The sequence below is a fragment of the Dendrobates tinctorius genome, unplaced genomic scaffold, assembly GCF_039654945.1.
Source record: "Dendrobates tinctorius isolate UK_male_01 unplaced genomic scaffold, ASM3965494v1 ptg000039l, whole genome shotgun sequence".
NCBI lineage: Eukaryota > Metazoa > Chordata > Amphibia > Anura > Dendrobatidae > Dendrobates > Dendrobates tinctorius.
Window position 1 is genome coordinate 64,937,180 of NW_027361707.1, and position 21,244 is coordinate 64,958,423.

Genomic DNA, 21,244 nt, shown 5'->3' on the forward strand with positions numbered 1-21,244 from the left:
TTAGAATATGTCAGGAAGCCGCACGCAACACCGGCGCTCGTGATTCAGGAGAGAAGGTCATTGAGGGTCCCCGCCACCTCCTTACACTGTTACTTTGCAGCGCTGGGATCCTGAGTTATAATCCCACCAAGGACAACATTTGCAAGGAGTTTGTACAGTTGTGGCCAAAAGTATTGACACCCCTGCAATTTTGTCAGATAATACTCAGTTTCTTCCTGAAAATGATTGCAAACACAAATTCTTTGTTATTATTATCTTCATTTAATTTGTCTTAAATGAAAAAACACAAAAAGAATTGTCCTAAAGCCAAATTGGATATAATTCCACACCAAACATAAAAAAGAGGGTGGACAAAAGTATTGGCACTGTTCGAAAAATCATGTGATGCTTCTCTAATTTATGTAATTAACAGCACCTGTAACTTACCTGTGGCACCTAACAGGTGTTGGCAATTACTAAATCACACTTGCAGCCAGTTGACATGGATTAAAGTTGACTCAACCTCTGTCCTGTGTCCTTGTGTGTACCATATTGAGCATGGAGAAAACAAAGAATACCAAAGAACTGTGTGCAATGATCTATGTTTTGCTTTTTGCTTCATTCTCTTTTGTGTTTTTTCATTTAAGACAAATTAAATGAAGATAATAATACCAAAGAATTTGTGTTTGCAATCATTTTCAGGAAGAAACTGAGTATTATCTGACAAAATTGCAGGGGTGTCAATACTTTTGGCCACAACTGTATGTTCTTTGCATGTTTATATGGGTTTCCTCTGGATACTTCAGTTTTCTCCCACAGTCCAAAGACATATACAGCTCTGGCAAAAATCAAGGGACCACTGAAAAATGTTCAGTTTGTCTGATTTTTCTCTTTATAGGTATATCTTTGAGTAAAATGTAAATTGCTCTTTTATTCTATAAACTACTGACAACATGTCTCTGAATTTCCAAGCACTAAATTTTGTATTTATTTTCAGAAAATGAGAAAGGGTCGAAATAACAAAAAAATGCAGTGCTTGCAGACCTCAAATAATGCTAAGAAAACAAGTTCATAGTCATTTAGAAACAACAATACTAAGGTTTTAACTCAGGAAGAGTTCAGAAATTAATATTTTTGAGACTAAACACGATTTTTAATCATAGCTTTCATGTGTCCTGGCATGCTTTCCACCAGTCTTTCACACTGCTTTTGGGTGACCTTATGCCACTCCTGGTACAAAAATTTAAGAAGTTCTTTGTTTGATGGTTTGTGACTATCCATCTTCCTCTTGATTACATTCCAGAGGTTTTCAATGGGGTTCAGGTCTGGAGATTAGGCTGGCCATGACAGGGACTTGATGTGGGGGTCCTTCATCCACACATTGATTGACCTAGCTGTTTGGCATGGTGCATTGTCCTGCTGTTCACCCCAGCTGCCTTTTGCAATTTCTTTTGTAGGTCAATTGATGTCATCCTGCAGTTGCTGAGTAACATTCGAATAAGATGACTGTCATCCCAGTCAGTTGAGAGTCTTGTTCGCCCTCAGTCGGAATGTAGCTTTGTTGTCCCCAATGTCTGTTGCTTGAACTTGATGTAATGGATTGCTGTCTTGGAAATTTTAAGGATGGAGGCAACATGATGCTCACTGTATCCCTCTGCTAGTAAAGCCAGAATTGAGCCCTTCTTTTCCTCACTCAATACTTTTCTCTTCAACTCCTTTGGCATGGTTAAAAGATAGTTTTTCATTCCTATTACTTTTGGGATATTACTAGCACTTGTTTTGCCATCCAGCTTGTCCTGTTGCAAGAGGATTGTGAACACCACAGCAGGGTTTTTATACTTTCTTTCATTAAATAAGATTTGGTCCAGGTGATCACCTAATCAGAAGTACATTAAGTAGAATGAGGCTGTCAGATATATAAAGAAGCTGATTTTTTTAAAACTGTGCAGTGGTCTCTGTTATGATTGGGTCACCGAGGAGGAGAACAAGCCCAAGCTAAGCCACAGAAAACCAGAGAGGTTGGTAACTAAGCGCATTGCAGACCCCTGTTCCTATCCACACAACTAGCAGTAGCCGTGGAGTGTGCCTACAATGATCCTAGATGCCTCGGCACAGCCGGAAAGCTATCTAAGCCTAAAGCAAGAAAGGGGAAATCTAAACTGCCTCAGAGCAGACCCCAAAGGAATAGATAGCCCCCAAACATAAATTGTTGGTGAGAAAAGATGAAAACACAAATGCAGGCAGGAAAATAGACTGAGCAAATGATGGTGCCCACACTGACAAGACAGGACAGGAAAAGAAAAACACTGTCTGCAATCACGCAAAAAACCCTGCAAAAAAGTCCAACACGTCTGATGCAAAAAATACTGAAGTCGCATGACTTTGCCCACTATATCAGCACTCTGGTATATTCTGAAAGCAGAGCAAAAAGAGGCCAATCTAATAAGGGACAAAAACAAACTGGCACAAGCAGTAACATATAACATATGGATGGTGATTCAGCAGAGCCCAAGCCGGATCTGGCTGACCACACAAAACTGAGATAGACAAAACCAGATCAAATGTAAACAGAATAGCAAATGAACACTTAGCTGAACATGCAGGGACTGAGCTGGAAACTAAGACCTCAGGAGGCAAGAAGAAAATCACTAGCAGGGATAGAGGGAGTCAGCTGTCTAAAATCCAGTCTGAAACCCCAGATCTCCAATCGTCGTCCTCATTATCAGGTGGCAAACATCTGTTAATCAGATCAGCTCCATTACCTCCAGTAACCACCAGAGGGAGCCCAGAAAGAGAACTCGCAACCCCTCTGTCAATTTGACCAGCTCCACTACCTTCAGTAGTAACCAGAGGTAGGCCAGAAAGCGAATTCACAACTGGTCTCTTAATTTTTGCCAGAGCTGTATATATATTATTCAGATGTTTTCCTTCCTAGGATTAAATCTCAGGACCCCAGCGATACATAGTGACAGAACTAACCACTGAGCAACCATGCTGCAAGATCAGGGGCACATAGAAATGATGGGGCACCACAGCACAAGTCCTAATTGCATTTCCTCCAAAGAAAAAGTAATATTTGGCGGGCTCACATAAGAACACATCTCACAACTTTGCAGCCCTTACAATTTGATTTTGATCGAATATATACATGTGCATGTTGTTGTCTTTTATATTGCACATTGTTTGGAATTTGTCCAGTGCATCAACCTTGGTTTCTGTCATGTGAATGAAGAGGCTCAGTAATAAGATTTGCACTACTTAATGCACATTTCCAGTGGAGGAGTTTTAGTATAAATTTTAATAATATATGGTATAATAAAAATGTATGTTTTCAAATTTTACTTAAGTTTTTCACCTCTGTATATTTTTCCTTTCTCTTAATTTTTATTTTATCTTACATTTTATGATGTATGCTAATATATCACAATATACAGTGGGTACGAAAACTATTCAGACCCCTTTAAATTTTTCACTCTTTGTTTCACTGCAGCCATATGGTAAATTCAAAAACGTTCATTTTTATTTCTCATCAGTGTACACTCTGCACCCCATCTTGACTGAAAAAAAACAGAAATGTAGAAATTTTTGCAAATTTATTAAAAAAGAAAACTGAAATATCACGTGGTCATAAGTATTCAGACCCTTTGCTCAGTGTTGAGTAGAAGCCCCCTTTTGAGCTTGTACAGCCATGAGTCTTCTTTGGAATGATGCAGCAAGTTTTTCATATCTGGATTTGGGGATCCTCTGCTATTCTTCCTTGCAGATCCTCTCCAGTTCTGTCAGCTTGGATGGTGAACATTGGTGACAGCCATTTTCAGGTCTTTCCAGAGATGCTCAATTGGGTTTAGGTCAGGGCTCTGGCTGGGTCAGTCAAGAATGATCACAGTTCAAGTTCAGAAAAGCAAGCAGGAGCAAGTTCAGAAAAGAGCGACCAGAATGGTGACCGGTCTGCAAACCCTGTCTTATGAGGAAAGGTTGCAGGATTTGGGAATGTTTAGTTTGCAAAAGAGAAGACTGAGAGGAGACTTAATTGCTGTCTACAAATATCTAAAGGGCTGTCACATTGTAGAAGGATCAACTTTATTCTCATTTGCACAAGGAAAGACTAGAAGCAATGGGATGAAACTGAATGGGAGGAGACACAGATTAGATATTAGAAAATACTTTTTGACAGTTAGAGTGATCAATGAGTGGAACAGGCTGCCACGACAAGTGGTGAGTTCTCCTTCAATGGAAGTCTTCAAACAGAGGCTGGACAGACATCTGACTGGGATGATTTAGCGAATCCTGCTTTGAGCAGGGGGTTGGACCAGATGGCCCAGGAGGTCCCTTCCAACTCTACGATTCTATGATTCTATGATTCTATGATTCTATGATTCTATGACAGTGTTGTTCTGAAGCCACTCCTTTGTTATTTTAGCTGTGTGTTTAGGATCATTGTCTTGCTGGAAGGTGAACCTTTGGCCAAGTCTGAGGTCCAGAGTACTCTGGAAGAGGTTTTCATCCAGGATATCTCAGTACTTGGCCACATTCATGTTGCCTTCAATTGCAACCAGTCGTCCTGTCTCTGCAGCTGAAAAACACCCCCATAGCATGATGTTGCCACCACCATGTTTCACTGTTGGTATTTTATTGGGCAGGTGATGAGCAGTGCCTGGTTTTCTCCACACATACCGCTTAGAATTATCACCAAAAAATTCTATCTTTGTCTCATCAGACCAGAGTATCTTACTTCTTATAGTCTGGGAGTCCTTTGTGTGTTTTTTAAGAAAACTCTATGTCTGGCACTGAGGAAAGGCTTCTGTCAGGCCACTCTGCCATAATGGCCCAACTGGTGGAGGGCTGCAGTGATAGTTGACTTTGTGGAACTTCTCCCATCTCTCTACTGCATCTGTGAAGCTCAGCCACAGTGATCTTGGGGTTCTTCTTTACCTCTCTCACCAAGGCTCTTCTTTCACGATTGCTCAGTTTGGCTGGACTGCCAGGTCTAGGAAGACTTCTAGTGGTCCCAAACTTCTTCCATTTAAGGATTATGACATTCTGTTGTAACCTTGGCCAGATGTATTCCTCGCCACAATTCAGTCTCTGCGCTCCTTGGCCAGTTCCTCTTACCTCTTGATTCTCATTTGGTCTGACATGCACTGTGAACTGTGAGGTCTTATATAGAAAGATGTGTGCCTTTACAAATCAAGTCCTTTCGGTTTAATTAAACATAGCTGGACTCCAATGAAGGAGTAGAACCATCTCACGGAGGATCACAAGAAAATGGACATCATGTGACTTCAATATGAGTGTCTGAGCAAAGGGTCTGAATAGTTATGACCATGTGATATTTCAGTTTTTCTTTTTTAATAAATTTGCAAAAATTTCTACACTTCTGTTTTTTTAGTCAAGATGGGGTGCAGAGTGTACATTAATGAGAAAAAAAGAACTTTTTTGAATTTACCAAATGACTGCAATGAAACAAAGAGTGAAAAATGTAAAGGTGTCTGAATACTTTCTGTACCCACTGTATGTTTAAATATCAGTAAAATGTTTGTAAAAGGAGAATTCTCATCTCTCTATATTTAAAGTTTAACTGTACGCTAAAGTAACTTTGTTGAATAAGCTGTCCGATGTGAGTACATGAGAAGTAACACTATTACTCGCCAGTATCTTTTCACCACTTTCCCCTCTGCTGGCTCTGTCAATTTGCAATCCACTCTGAGCTGCTGGGACAACAATGACACTGGCAATGATCTTTGCCACCCACAGCACATCATAAAAAGGGAGATTCTTGGACCTTTTTCCTTTTTTAAGCACATAGAGCAAAGCAGCAGAAGCATACAGGGCAATATACGGCAGCATTGAGCAGTGTAGTTGTGAATCCAGTTCTGAGATGAGAAAAATGACTTATTAGAGATATTAACACACTTTCAGTGAATCTCCTTGCCTGATTCCTATAGGTGATCTCCTTTCCTCCTTCATTCTCCCTTTTATTTATAATTGGCTGTGCACTTGTCACCAAAGTGATTTGACAATCTGTCTTGTCCAATCAAGATGGATTTGAGCTGCTTTTTTCAGACTGAATGACAAGTTCATGGGTATGGAGGAAGGAAGCAGATTTATCTGACAAGATATATTACAAAGTTTCATATTTTCAATTGTACTAATGAATATATGCAAAGTTTGCTACTTGCTAATTTTTGAAACCTTGTAAGGGAATAGGACTTCAAACAGAGGCTGGACAGACATCTGACTGGGATGATTTAGCGAATCCTGCTTTGAGCAGGGGGTTGGACCAGATGGCCCAGGAGGTCCCTTCCAACTCTACGATTCTATGATTCTATGATTCTATGACTTATCTGGGACTAGTATTTCACGGTTTTCACTAGAAAACTAAATTTAATTCGGCAACTTAGAGAACTGTATGTTCCATCTTTGTAGGAGCGTTATAGCATATGAATATCTGCATTTGCCTTAATTGAGTTGTCAACTACTTGGACAACCCGTTCTCAATTACTATATTCTCCCTTATAAAATGGCAATAGCCTATACTCACATCTGGGGCAGATGTCATTACAGAGATGATTCTGACTTTCTTTGGTTGTAACCGACCTTTGGATATAGTCAGAGAGCAGCAGCATTTCTCTTTTCTACCAGGAGTGAATTGGCTGCTTACTAGTTGCTAGATTCACATGGCAAAATAACATCATGTGAGCCACAAAAGACAAAGCATCAACTTCACTGTCACAGCGCTGGCACTGGAGATGGGTTTATGCAGTTTTTATTTAATAAGGGGTAATATAGCAATTGAGATGGGGTTGTCCAAATAGTGGACAACCCCTTTAACATAGATAATTAGGTAAATACTATATATAAGATAAATATAAATAATATAAATAATGCAAACATGTAAATGATCTGTATATACAGTACAGATGTGGCAAAGACCACCTGATATCAAGTCCTGGTGTTCTAGGCAATATGTGAAGCATCAATTTCTATACTTTGCCCAAATAAAATGTTTATAAAAACGTTTGTGGCTACACCTATATTTTAGGTACAGAAAATTTAGCTATTATGTTTGGGTTATAATTGTAGTCTTTTAACACTTGATGACACAACGTGTTCTATTTTTCAGTCTTTTAAAAGGAGCAAAAATGAAGAATGAAGAGACAATCCACTTAATGATAAGCAATGAACTGCAAGCCAAGCTGAAGCACAAAATCGTAGTATTTTTTTTACCCGCACAGTCCTTGCAGATGACAACACACAGGTTGATGGATGCCCAGTCAGGATTTGGAGCTCGGCAATCTGCACAGCTCCTGTTCGATTCATTGAACCAAATCTTTTCAGCTACTTCATAATCTGCTACCGTCTCGGCTATTGATTGTTGCAATGCTTCAATCCACTCTTGCTTCTCCATTTCTGACTCTGCTGTAAAGCTAAAATATTGCAAGAATTCTATTACTGTTTGGCTACTTTGCGAAAATCTCTTACACGGAAGGCAGCGGAATATTGTAACCTGATAAAAGCTTGTTCTATTAGGGCATATGGAAATCAATAGAGGACCATGGAAAAAGGCAGCATGTAATCCCACATTTTACCTGTAGCTACTGCTGGAAAATTGTGTAGACATCCGTAACTATCCATTGAGATAGCAGGTAACCACCAGTAACGACCATAATATGTAATCCACTTCAAAGCAGATCTGTCACCAGTTTTCACAATACAAACTGCACACATTAATGTATAAATATCTTATACCTGATGATACTGGTGTGCCTATTTTTAAAATGTGCATCAGAAATTCAGACAGACTCTATCAAATTTAAGAAGGGAATTTATAAGTTGAGGTAAGTAGTGCATGAGCTAATCTAGATTCAAAGTCTATTCAGTGTCTGTCCAGCCAGTCAGACTGACAGCTGCAACTTCTACTGAGCAGTGAGAGATCACAACAGAAGGAGGGACACTGAGGAGCTTCCCATTAGGCTGGCTGGGCAAAAAATGAATTTACACATTCAAAATGAATTATACAGCCACTAGTATCACAAAGAGCAAAATAGTCGCAGAAGGTGTGAAAAGATATCTATTTCATAATGTGTGCAGTTTGTTTTGTGAAAACCAGTGTCAGATAGGTAGTTAAATTACCACTACATGTAAAGGTGATTTGAATAAAATATATACTGTATATATACAGTAACATATAATTTTAAACTAATGTTGGCGATTAATATTAATTTTACTAGTTGTAAGAATTAAACATGATATTATGCTGTTTGAGCTTTGAGTAGCGGAGCTGTAAATTATTACTACAAATAATTCTCGCAGCAGATGGTAATATAGACTATTACCGTGCACTACTTTGTGTGCCGTGGTGATTGTTTTTGATCATGAGGTTAGAGATGATAAAAAAAGTGTATGTTTTCATTATTTATGCATTGGTAAATAGCATAATTTCTAGATAAGGCACTGATCGCACCAAATTTGCATGACCACCACCTATGCATTCATTGTAAGGCTTTTATATCACATATAGCTGTAGATGTTGTTTACTGAATCCCATTGTAAAAAAATGTATACCACAAGGTCAAAGGTAGCCTGTCACCAGGTTTTCCCTATATAAAGTATGGCCGGTACCTGAAAGCATTCTTTTACAACACTCTAGAATACTGTACATACAGAATGTCCCCCGTTCCCTCTGTAAGGCACAAAAAACAGCTTTTATGATACTCACAGACAGCTCGGACTGTTCTGATGGACATTTTTGGTCTTGATTTGTCACCTGCTCTCTTCTTATGATTTCCATCCTCCTTCCCTACTCCCTGTAGCTGATTTCATCCACACAGTGTCCTCCATCATGCCCCTGAGCAGGCGCACCTCTCACTGCCCTACTGAAGGCAAAGCAAAGGGCTGTAATGCGTATGCACCAAGAAAGGCCAAAAAGCACGGATGGCCAGTAAGCAAAGCTGGAATGTTATGATTGGGTCACCGAGGAGGAGCGCAAGCCCAAGCTAAGCCACAGAAAACCAGAGAGGTTGGTAACTAAGCGGATTGCAGACCCCTGATCTTATCCACACAACTAGCAGTAGCCGTGGAGTGTGCCTACGATGATCCTAGACGCCTCGGCACAGCCGGAGAGCTAACTAAGCCTAAAGCAAGAAAGAGGAAATCTAAACTGCCCCAGAGCAGACCCCAAAGGAATAGATACCCCCAAACATATATTGTCAGTGAGACAAGATGAAAACACAAACACAGCTAGGAAAATAGACTGAGCAAACGATGGGGCCCACACTGACTAGACAGGAAGGGAAAGACACTGTCTGCAATCATGCAAAAAACCCTGCAAAAAAGTCCAACATGTCTGATGCAAAAAATACTGAAGTTGCACGACTTTGCCCACTATATCAGCACTCTGGTATATTCTGAAAGCAGAGCAAAAAGAGGCCAATCTAATAAGGGACAAAAACAAAGTGGCACAAGCAGTAACATATAGATGGTGATTCAGCACAGCCCCAGCTGGAGCTGGCTGACCCACACAAAACTGAAATAGACAAAACCAGATCAAATGTAAAAAGAATAGCAAATGAACACTTAGCTGAACATGCAGGGACTGAGCTGGAAACTAAAACCTCAGGTGGCAGGAAGAAAATCACTAGCAGGGATAGAGGGAGTTGGCTGTCTTAAATCCAGTCTGAAACCCCAGATCTCCAATCGTCATCCTCATTATCAGGTGGCAAGCCTCTGTTAATCAGATCAGCTCCATTACCTCCAGTAACCACAAGAGGGAGCCCAGAAAGAGAACTTGCAACCCCTCTGTCAATTTGACCAGCTCCACTACCTTCAGTAGTAACCAGAGGTAGGCCAAAAAGCGAATTCACAACAGTACCCCCCCTTAAGGAGGGGTCACCGAACCCTCATCCATGCCACCAGGCTGATCAGGATGGGCCTGGTGAAAAGCACGAACCAATCTATTGGCATGAATGTCAGTAGCAGAGACCCAAGAATTATCCTCCTGGCCATAACCTTTCCATTTGACCAAGTACTGGAGTCTCCGTCTAGCCAAACGAGAATCCAATATTTTCTCTACCTCATATTCCACATTGCCTTTAACCAATACAGGGTCAGGAGGTGCCGCCATAAGAACTACTGGCTCCACAAACCTCTTTAACAGAAATTTATAAAACACGTTATGGATCTTAAACGTAACTGGAAGAGCCAATCGAAAAGAGACAGGATTAAGGATCTCCAAAATCTTATAAGGTCCAATGAATCTTGGCTTGAACTTTGGAGATGCAACCTTCAAAGGAATATTCTTTGATGACAACGAAACCACATCACCCACTTTATACCGGGGACCAATGGTCCTATGACGGTTGGAAAACCGTTGGGCTTTTTCCTGAGAGAGGGACAACTTATCCACCACTTGGTCCCAAATCTGCTGCATTCTCTCCACCACAGTGTCAACACCTGGGCAGGCAGAAGGCTCCACCTGCCCTGAAGAAAATCGAGGATGAAACCCAAAGTTACAGAAAAAGGGCAACATCAAAGTGGCAGAACTAGCGCTATTGTTTACTGCGAATTCGTCCAAGGGCAAAAATGAGACCCAGTCATCCTGATCAGCAGATGTAAAACATCTCAAATAGGACTCCAAAGTCTGGTTTGTTCTCTCAGTCTGCCCATTGGTCTGAGGATGAAATGCAGAGGAGAAAGATAACTGAATTCCCAGTCTCTCCAAAATCTGGAAACAAACTGGACTCCTCTGTCCGACACAATGTTCTCAGGAATCCCGTGCAACCGAACCACCTGTTGTAAAAACAAGGGCACCAACTCAGAAGAAGATGGCAACTTTGCGAGTGGTACAAGATGGATCATCTTAAAAAATCTATCACAAATCACCCAGATAACAGTCATTCTCTGAGAGACAGGAAGAGCGGAAATAAAATCCATTGAGATGTGGGTCCATAGCCTCCTGGGCACTGGCAGGGGTATCAGCAACCCACTAGAACGAGAACAGGGTTTGGATCGAGAACAAGTCCCACAGGACTGCACAAAATTCCTGACATCGCGAGATAAAGCAGGCCACCAAAAAGACCGACTCACCAAATCTCTGGTACCAAAAATACCTGGATGACCAGCCAACGCGGAGCAATGAATTTCAGACATTACTCTCTTCCTCCACTGGTCAGGGACATACAATTTTCCCATAGGGCAACGTTCAGGTTTTTCTTCCTGAAATTCCTCCAGGGCACGTCTCAAAATGGGTGAGATGGCGGAAAGAGCTACACCCTCATTTAGAATGATAGTAGGCTCGGTCACAATAAGAGAATCCGCAAAGAAACTCCTAGAAAGGGCGTCCGCCTTAACATTCTTAGTGACCGGAAGAAAAGAGACCAAAAAATTAAAACGCGTGAAAAACAAGGCCCACCTAGCCTGTCTAGGATTCAAGCAATTGGCTGATTCAAGATAAATCACATTCTTGTGGTCAGTGAGGACCACAACTTGATATCTAGCTCCCTCCAACCAATGTCTCCACTCTTCAAATGCCCATTTCATGGCCAACAATTCCCGATTCCCCAAGTCATAGTTCAATTCAGATGGGGAGAATTTTCGAGAAAAGAAGGCACAGGGATTCATTTTAGAAGTCACCAGATCTTTTGGGACAAAATGGCAGCTGCACCAATCTCAGAAGCATCTACCTCCACCTGAAATGGGAGTGAGACAAGAGGTTGCCGTAGCACCGGAGCAGAAGTGAATCTCCGCTTAATCTCCTGAAATGCCAAGACTGCCTCTGGAGACCAATTCACCACATCAGCGCCCTTTTAGGTCAGATCAGTCAGTGGTTTGACAATACCAGAAAAATTACTTATAAATTTACGGTAGAAATTAGCAAAAACCCAAAAACTTCTGGAGAGCCTTCAAAGAAGTGGGCTGAACCCAATAATAAATGGCCTGTACCTTGGCCGGGTCCATTTCAATAGCAGATGGGGACAAAATGAATCCCACAAATGAAATCCTCTGTACACCAAAGAGGCACTTTGATCCTTTAACATACAGGGAATTTTCCCTCAAAATCCAGAACACAGTCCGGACACGTTCCACATGAGAATCCCTATCACTGGAAAAAATCAAATATCATCCAGATAAATGATCAAAAACTTATCCACAAAGTCCCGGAAAATATCGTTCATAAAAGATTGGAGACAGAAGGGGCATTAGTGAGCCCAAAAGGCATCACCAGGTACTCAAAATGTCCCTCCGGAGTATTAAATGCCATCTTCCATTCATCCCTGTGCTTTATGCGAATAAGATTATATGCCCCCTTAGGTCAAGCTTGGTAAACTAACAGGCACTTTTGACTCTGGAAAATAAATCAGAAATCAGGGGTTACGGGTACTGATATTTTACAGTGATTTTGTTAAGGGAACGATAGTCAATACAAGGCCTTAATGAACCATCTTTCTTGGCCACAAAAAACCCAGCACCTAAAGGTGAAGAGGATGGTCTAATATGACCCTTCTCCAATGACTCCCTGATATAAGATCGCATAGCATCATGTTCAGGTACCGATAAGTTGAAAAGCTGACCCTTGGGAAATTTACACCCGGGCATTAACTCAATTGCACAGTCATAACTCCTATGAGGAGGCAAAGACGCAGACTTACTCTTACTAAATACATCAGAAAAATCAGTCAAATAATCAGGAATATCATGAGACTGGGGAGAGGTGGAGAAAACAGGAGTGTCACTAAGAACATACTGACAACCCCAACTCACCACAGACACAGATTTCCAATCCAAAACAAGATTATGAGTTTGCAACCAGGGAAATCCCAGAACAATAGTATCATGCAAATTGTGCAACACCAAAAATTTACAATTTTCTTGGTAGTCCGGGGTGACCCGCATTATCACCTGGGTTCAAAACTGGGGTTTATTCTCCGCCAAAGGAGTAGCATCAATACCCCTCAAAGGAATAGGAGTCTGCAGGGGTATCATGGGAAAACCACAACGTTTAGCAAAGTCTAAATCCATCAGATTCAAAGCTGCTCCTGAATCTACAAAAGCCTTAGTGGAAAATGTAGACAAGGAGCAGATCAGAGTAATTGCCAAAAGGAACTTAGGCTGTACACTGCCCACGGCAAATGTGTGAGCAAAATGTTTTTCTTGTTTAGGGCAGGCGGAAATAGTATGAGAGGCGTCTCCACAGAAAAAACACAGCTTATTACACCTTCTAAACTCCTGATGTTGCGCCCTAGACGAAACCTTTTTACGCTGCATGGGTTCAGATGTTCATTCAAAAGGAGGCAACGCCTCTCGTGTAGTTTTACGATCACATAAACGCCGATCAACTTGAATGGCCAATGACATAGAATCGTCAAGACCAGAGGGAACAGGAAATCCCACCATAATGTCTTTTACGGTATCTGCCAAACCTTTCCAAAAGAGATCTGCTAGGGCATCGTCATTCCATTTAGCAAGAACCGCCAACTTTCAGAATTTTTGACAATATAACTCTGCAAAATCCTGATCCTGGTTCAATGCCAATAAGGTTTTCTCAGCTTGATCAATACCATTAGGTTCATCATACAACAAGCCCAAGGCTTGAAAAAAATGCGTCCACATTAGTCAGAATAGGATCTCCTGATGTCAGAGAAAAAGCCAAATCCTGGGGATCACCGCGCAGCAGGGAGATGACAATTTTAACCTGCTGCACAGAGCTCCTCGATGAGTTAGGCTTCAAGGCAAGAAATGGTTTACAATTATTCTTAAAATTCAAAAATTTAGACCGAACCCTGAAAACACATCAGGAGTAGGAATCTTTGGTTCAACAGCAGATGATTGAGCGAGAAAGGCAGAAATTCCCCGCACTTCAGCAGCGAGCTGCTTAACTCGATCGGACAATTGCTTAATCTCCATTAAACAAAAAATCCTCCTACGGCCCCAGAGAAAAAGAGGAAAAAAATATATAAAAAAAATTCTAACACTTTTTTTTTTTTTTTTTACAATTCTTTCCTTCTTTTGAGTACCCTAGAGTCTGCAGTTTAGGCTGGTGATTCTGTTATGATTGGGTCACCGAAGGAGGAGAGCAAGCCCAAGCTAAGCCACAGAAAACCAGAGAGGTTGGTAACTAAGCGGATTGCAGATCCCTGATCTTATCCACACAACTAGCAGTAGCCATGGAGCGTGCCTACGATGATCCTAAACGCCTCGGCACAGCCGGAGAGCTAACTAAGCCTAAAGCAAGAAAGAGGAAATCTAAACTGCCCCAGAGCAGACCCCAAAGGAATAGATAGCCCACAAACATATATTGTCGGTGAGACAAGATGAAAACACAAACACAGCTAGGAAAATAGACTGAGCAAACGATGGGGCCCACACTGACTAGACAGGACAGGAAAAGAAAGACAATGTTTGGAATCACGCAAAAAACCCTGCAAAAAAGTCCAACGCGCCTGCTGCAAAAAATACTGAAGTCGCACGACTTTGCCCACTATATCAGCACTCTGGTATATTCTGAAAGCAGAGCAAAAAGAGGCCAATCTAATAAGGGACAAAAACAAACTGGCACAAGCAGCAACATATGGATGGTGATTCAGCACAGCCCCAGCCGGAGCTGGCTGACCCACACAAAACTGAAATAGATAAAACCAGATCAAATGTAAAAAGAATGGCAATTGAACACATAGCTGAACATGCAGGGACTGAGCTGGAAACAAAGACCTCAGGAGGCAGGAAGAAAATCACCAGCAAGGATAGAGGGAGTCGGTTGTCTTAAATCCAGTCTGAAACCCCAGATCTCCAATCGTCGTCCTCTTTATCAGGTGGCAAGCCTCTGATAATCAGATCAGCTCCATTACCTCCAGTAACCACCAGAGGGAGCCCCGAAAGAGAACTCACAACTCCTCTGTCAGTTTGACCAGCTCCACTACCTTCAGCAGTAACCAGAGGTAGACCAGAAAGCAAATTCACAACACTGGCACTTATGCACTGTAGGACTTTGCTTTGCCCTCGACAAGGCATGTGCACCTGTGCAGGAGCACAATCTGAGACACTATGTGTTTGACACAGGATGGGTCATCTACACGAAGCAGGGAAAGTAGACAGCGGTCATAAGAAAAGAGGACGTGCCAGATCTAGAACATGTAACAGCCCTGCCGGCATCACTGCATGGCCTCCCATCCCCCACACACCAACTTACTCACTGCTCCAGGCCATACTGTGAGTTCTGTCTGCTGCCGGCTCCATGTTGTGTGCTTCTTGCTTCCAGCCTGCTCTCTGCATGCTTCCTGACTGTGTGAATAGGAGGGTGGCGCCAGCACTCTCTGGTTCTTAAGGAATCAGTGTGCACCTGCCTAATGTGCTCCCGGCCAATCACCAAGAGGCCTCTAGTATTTAAAGCAGCTCCACCTGGTGGAAGCTGCCTGAGCAATGCCTTTACTCAGTTTGTGTCTTGCTACTGAGTTTCCAGGTCCTGTCCTGTGTTTCACCTTCTCTGGAGGCTTGATTCCTAGCCTTGCTTTGTACCTGTCTGTCTGCCCTTCAGGAGGCAGAATATCCTGGTCTCTGTGTCCTTGTTCCTGTTGCTCTGTTTGCGCTCCACACTCTTGCAGCTCTGCTTGTGCTCTGCACTCTTGCAGCTCTGCTTGTGCTATGCACTCTTGCGGCACTGCTTGTGCACAGCACTCTTGCGGCTCTGCTTGCTCCTCATTTTTGCGGCTATGACTGTGCTCTGCACTCTTCCAGCTCTGCCTGTCCTCCGCATTCTAGTTACTCTGCACCTCCTGTGTGAACAAGTCTCTATCTATTCCATACACCACTCCTTCCTGTCTGTGTCCTTGTGCCTTCCCAGTCAGCCATGCCCGCCTGCCAGAGTCTCAGCCGTGCCCACCTGCCAGTGTCTCAGCCATGCCCACCTTCCAGTGTCTCAGCTGTGACCGCCTGCCAGTGTCTCAGCCGTGCCTGCTTGCCAGTGTCTCAGCCGAGCCCGCCTGCCAGTGTCTCAGGCGTGCCCGCCTGCCAGAGTCTCAGCTGTGCCGGCCGGCCAGAGTACCAGCTTTGCCTGTTGTGCTCACATGCCTGTCTGTCAGTCGCACCTGTCCTTGTGTCCTGTTCCCCAGTGCGATAAGCAGCCCCAGCCAGACACTACCCTGGAGTGGCACCTGGCAGCTACCTGCCACACAAGCCTGACCTCACCATCAGAGGTTACAATGAAGACCAAGGTAGCTGTCCTAGTCACGCCCCTTCCAGGGTAGTCTGGTTTGTGGAACAGTGGGGCCACAACCCCCTCGCTCGTGCTAATCTGTCAAGGCACTAGCATGACTGTTTTCTCAGGCCATGGTCCCCGCTGAGTCCCATGTCCTTGCGCTCTCAGAGCATGATAAACTTTTTTCTTGAGCAACCAGAAGAATTTGATCCACTAAGGGTGGTTCAGATTATTGATTCAACAGACCCAATCATTGTCTCCAATGCCATCTTCAATCAACTCCTGGCTTATGAGAAGCTCGACCCTGCAGATCCGCAAACGTTTTATGGGAATCCTAAGGAGTGCCAAGGGTTCCTGGAGAAGTTCTTGCAGTACATCGAGTGGAATGGAGCCTGCTTCCCCTCTGATTGGGTCATTATGTATGGTGACATACATAATGTCATACCTTAGCGCACAAAGACCTCACTGTACTATAGAATTAAGGTAGATTTATTCAGATAAAAAACTATAAAAATATAATATAGAATATACCCACAATTCACCAAAAAAATGCTTTAAAAAGGGTTTGTAAATTAATTAGAATCATAAGGAACAAATGCTATTATTGGAAAAATCCTCTGAACATGCTACTTAGAGGCCAAGATGATAAATATATTCCAGTCAAGAAAACAAAAAATTCTACAATACTAATAAAAATACAGGAATGTATTGTAAAATTATTGCAAATTGCTCAACATACATGTGTGCCTAGAAAATCTCATTAAGGAAAAGAAATCCCAATAATAGGCATGTAAAATAGATACAGCGCTGTATCTCAAAAATGCTGACAATATTTTTGGATAAAAAACCTAAAAAAAGGGAATCCAAATATATATGTATCACACCACCTGAAGTTATATTTAAAAAGTCATCCAACCATAAAAAATTCCGTTATGATTCTAAATAATTTACAAACCCTTTTTAAAGCATTTTTTGGTGAATTGTGGGTATTTTCTATATTATATTTTTATAGTTTATTATCTGAATAAATCTACCTTAATTCTATAGTACAGTGAGGTATTTGTGCGCAAAATTATTTTATTTTAATTTTCTTTGATTAATTTGAGAAAATAGTGTTTTTTTGTCCAATTTTGCAGCACTATATACTCTGAGCGCCACTGAAAGGATTTTTTATTGACTTATGATGTCATACCTAGCAGAAGATGCTTTGATATGGATCACTCCCCTCTGGGAAGCAGGGGATCCTATCGTCACAGCCCTAGAGGCCTTCCTGGTGGCCTTCCGTAAAGTCTTTGACATGCCTTGTCCAGCTGCTCCTGCGAAGTGCTCCCTGTCTAGATCCGAGAGGCGCTCCAGAGGGGCGAAATCTGGAAAAAACTGCCACGCTAGACCACGACCGTCCAAAACCCTCCTGTTCCTCTACCTGTTAAGGCAGCTACCAGAGTGAAACCCAAAGAAGGCTGATGAGAGTGGGATGGCAAGCAGCAGCCCGAAACCAGCCGTAAGAAGGGCATATGGTGCCGCTGCGGTTATGTGAAACATCCGGACGGTCTCTGTCCAAAGGAGCTAAAGTCCCAAAACCTTGGGCCAGTAGGAGAGACTGCCCTTGGTGAGAGTATCTCCTCTCCCCCAATATCTGTGACTGTTCCAGTGCCTTGTGGGAGCTTCGGGCCTGCAGATGTATTAACCCCTTCACTACCAAGGGTGGTTTGCACGTTAACTCCCGGGCCAATTTTTACAATTCTGACCACTGTCCCTTTATGAGGTAATAACTCTAAAATGCTTTCATGGATCCCGGTGATTCTGACATTGTTTTCTCATGACATATTGTACTTCATGTTAGTGGTAAAATTTCATTCAAATAACTTGCATTTATTTGTGAAAAAAATGAAAATTTGGCTAAAATTTTTAAAATGTTGCCATTTTCCAACTTTGAATTTTTATGTCCTTAAATCACAGAGATATGGCGCACAAAAAACTTGATAAGTATCATTTCCCACATGTTTACTTTACATCAGCACAATTTTGGAACCAAAATTTTTTTTTGTTAGGAAGTTATAAGGGTTAAAATATGACCAGCGATTTCTCATTTTTTCAACACCATTTTATTTTTACGGACCACATCACATTTGAAGCCACTTTTCGGGGTCTATATGATAGAAATTACCCAAAAGTGATGCCATTCTAAAAACTGCACCCCTTAAGGTGCTCAAAACCACATTCAAGAAGTTTATTAACCTTTTAGGTGTGTCACAGGAATTTTTTGAATATTAAAAAAAAAAATGAACATTTAACTTTTTTTCACAAAAAAAATACTTCAGGTTCAATTTTTTTTATTTTACCAAGGATAACAGAAGAAATTGGATGGCAAAAGTTATTGTGCAATTTGTCCTGAGTACGCTGATACCTGATATGTGGGGGGAACCACTGTTTCGGCGCATGGCAGAGCTCAGAAGGGAAGGAGCGCCGTTTGACTTTTTCAATGCAAAATTGGCTGGAATTCAGATCAGACGCCATGTCGCGTTTGGAGAGCCCCTGATGTACCTAAACAGTGGAAACCCCCCCACAAGTGACCCCATTTTGGAAACTAGACCCCCCAAGGAACTTATCTAGATATGTGGTGAGAATTTTCAACCCACAAGGGCTTCACAGAAGTTTATAACATACAGCGGTACAATTAAAAAATTATATTTTTTCCACAAAAATGATCTTTTCACCCCCAATTCTTATTTTTACAAGGGTAACAGGACCCTAAAGGTTATTGTGAAATTTGTCCTGAGTACACTGATACCCCACATATGGGGGTAAACCACTATTTGGGCGCATGGCAGAGCTCGGAAGGGAAGCAGCGCCATTTGATGTTTTAGGCTGGAATTGAGATCGGACACCATGTCACGATTGGAAAGCCCCTGATGTACCAAAACAGTAGAAACCCCCCACAAATGACACCATTTTGGAAACTAGACCCCCCAAGGAACTTATCTAGATGTGTGGTGAGAACTTTGAAACCCCCAGTGCTTCACAGAAGTTTATAATGCCTGGGCGTGAAAATAAAAAAATCGTATTTTTTCCACAAACATGATCTTTTAGTCACCAGTTTTTTTATTTTCCCAATGGTACCAGGAGAAATTGGACCCCAAAAATTGTTGCCTATTTGTCCTGAGTATGCTGATACCTCATATGTGGGAGAAAACTACTGTATGGGCACACGTTGGGGCTCAGAAGGGAAGTAGTGACGTTTTGGAATGCAGACTTTGATGGAATGGTCTGCGGGTGTCATGTGCGTTTAGAGAGCCCCTGATGTACCTAAACAGTGGAAACCCCCCACAAGTGACCCCATTTTGGAAACTAGATCCCCTAAGGAACTTATCTAGATGTGTGGTGAGCACTCTGAACCCCTAAGGGCTTCACAGAAGTTTATAATGCCCGGGCATGAAAATAAAATAAATTGTATTTTTTCCACAAACATGATCAATTAGTCCCCAATTTTTTTATTTTCCCAAGGGTACCAGGAGAAATTGGACCCCAAAAGTTGTTGTCCAATTTGTCCTGAGTACACTGATACCTCATATGTGGGAGAAAACCACTGTATGGGCACACGTCGGGGCTTGGAAGGAAAGTAGTGACGTTTTGGAATGCAGACTTTGATGGAATGGTCTGCGGGTGTCATGTGTGTTTAGAGAGCCCCTGATGTACCTAAACTATTGACTTTTTCAACCTAAAATTGGCTGGAATTGAGATCGGACGCCATGTCGCGTTTGACGAGCGTCTGATGTGCCTAAACAGTGGAAACCCCCCACAAGTGACCCCATTTTGAAAACTAGACCCCCCATGGAACTTATCTAGATGTGTGATGAGCACTTTGAACCCCCAAGTGATTCACAGAAATTTATAACGCCTGGGCGTGAAAATAAAAAAATCATTTTTTCCACAAAAATGATATTTTTGCCCCAAATTTTTTATTTTCCTAAGGATAACAGGAGAAATTGGACCCCAAAAGTTGTTTTGCAATTTGTCCTCAGTAGGCTGATACCCTATATGTGGGGGCAAAACACTGTTTGGGCGCATGGCAGAGTTTGGAAGGGAAGGAGCACCATTTGACTTTTTCAATGCAGAATTGGCCGGAATTGAGATCCGACGCCATGTTGCATTTGGAGAGCACCTGATGTGCCCAAACAGTGGAAACCCCCAATTCTAACTCTAACCCTAACCCCAACACACCTCTAACCCTAATCTCAGCCCTAACCCTAGCCCTAACCCTAGCCCTAACCCTAGCCCTAGCCCTAACCCTAATGGGAAAATGGAAATAAATACATTTTCTTTTAATTTTATTATTTTTTGCTAACTAAGGGGGTGATAACGGGGGATTTGATTTACTATTTATGGCGGTTTTTATGTTTGGCAGCTGTCACATGCTAAAAGACGCTTTTTATTGTAAAAATAGTTTTTGCATCACCACATATTGAGAGCTATAATTTTTCCGTATTTTGACCCACTGAGTCATGTGAGGTCTTATTTTTTGTGGGACGATTTGACGCTTTTATTGGTATCATTTTCAGGCACGTGACTTTTTTGATCGCTTTTTATTCCGATTTTTGGGACGAAGAATGAACAAAAACCAGCATTTCATGAATTTCTTTTGGAGGGTGCGTTTACACCGTTCCGCTTGCGGTAAAATTGATAAAGCAGTTTTATTCTTCAGGTCGGTATGGTTACAGTGATACCTCATTTAGGTCGTTTTTTATGTTTTGGCGGTTTTATGCAATGAAAACTATTTTATATAAAAAATAATTATTTTTGCATTGCTATATTCTGAGAGCTATAACTTTTTTATTTTTTCGCTGATGATGCTGTATGGCAGCTCATTTTTTGCGGGACAAGATGACGTTTTCAGCGGTACCATGGATATTTATATGCGTCTTTTTGATCGCGCGTTATTGCACTTTTTGTTCGGCGGTATGATAATAAATCATTATTTTAACTTCGTTATTTATTTTTAATTTTTAAGGGGTTCGCTAAAGGGGTTAACTAATGGGACAGTTTTATAGGGCAGGTCGTTACGGACGTGGCGATACC

The 21,244-nt window shown here is 41.9% G+C and overlaps 1 protein-coding gene across 3 annotated transcripts in view; it reads right to left on the minus strand.

Annotated features, from left to right (window-relative positions):
* The window catches only part of ARAP2 (ArfGAP with RhoGAP domain, ankyrin repeat and PH domain 2), a 453,511-nt gene that overhangs the window by 227,117 nt on the left and 205,150 nt on the right, over nt 1-21,244 (minus strand). For all 3 annotated transcript variants that reach the window (XM_073574724.1, XM_073574725.1, XM_073574723.1), the window contains exon 11: nt 7,207-7,406. In XM_073574724.1, coding sequence (XP_073430825.1) covers nt 7,207-7,406 — 200 coding nt within the window. The remainder of the gene's footprint in view (nt 1-7,206; nt 7,407-21,244) is intronic.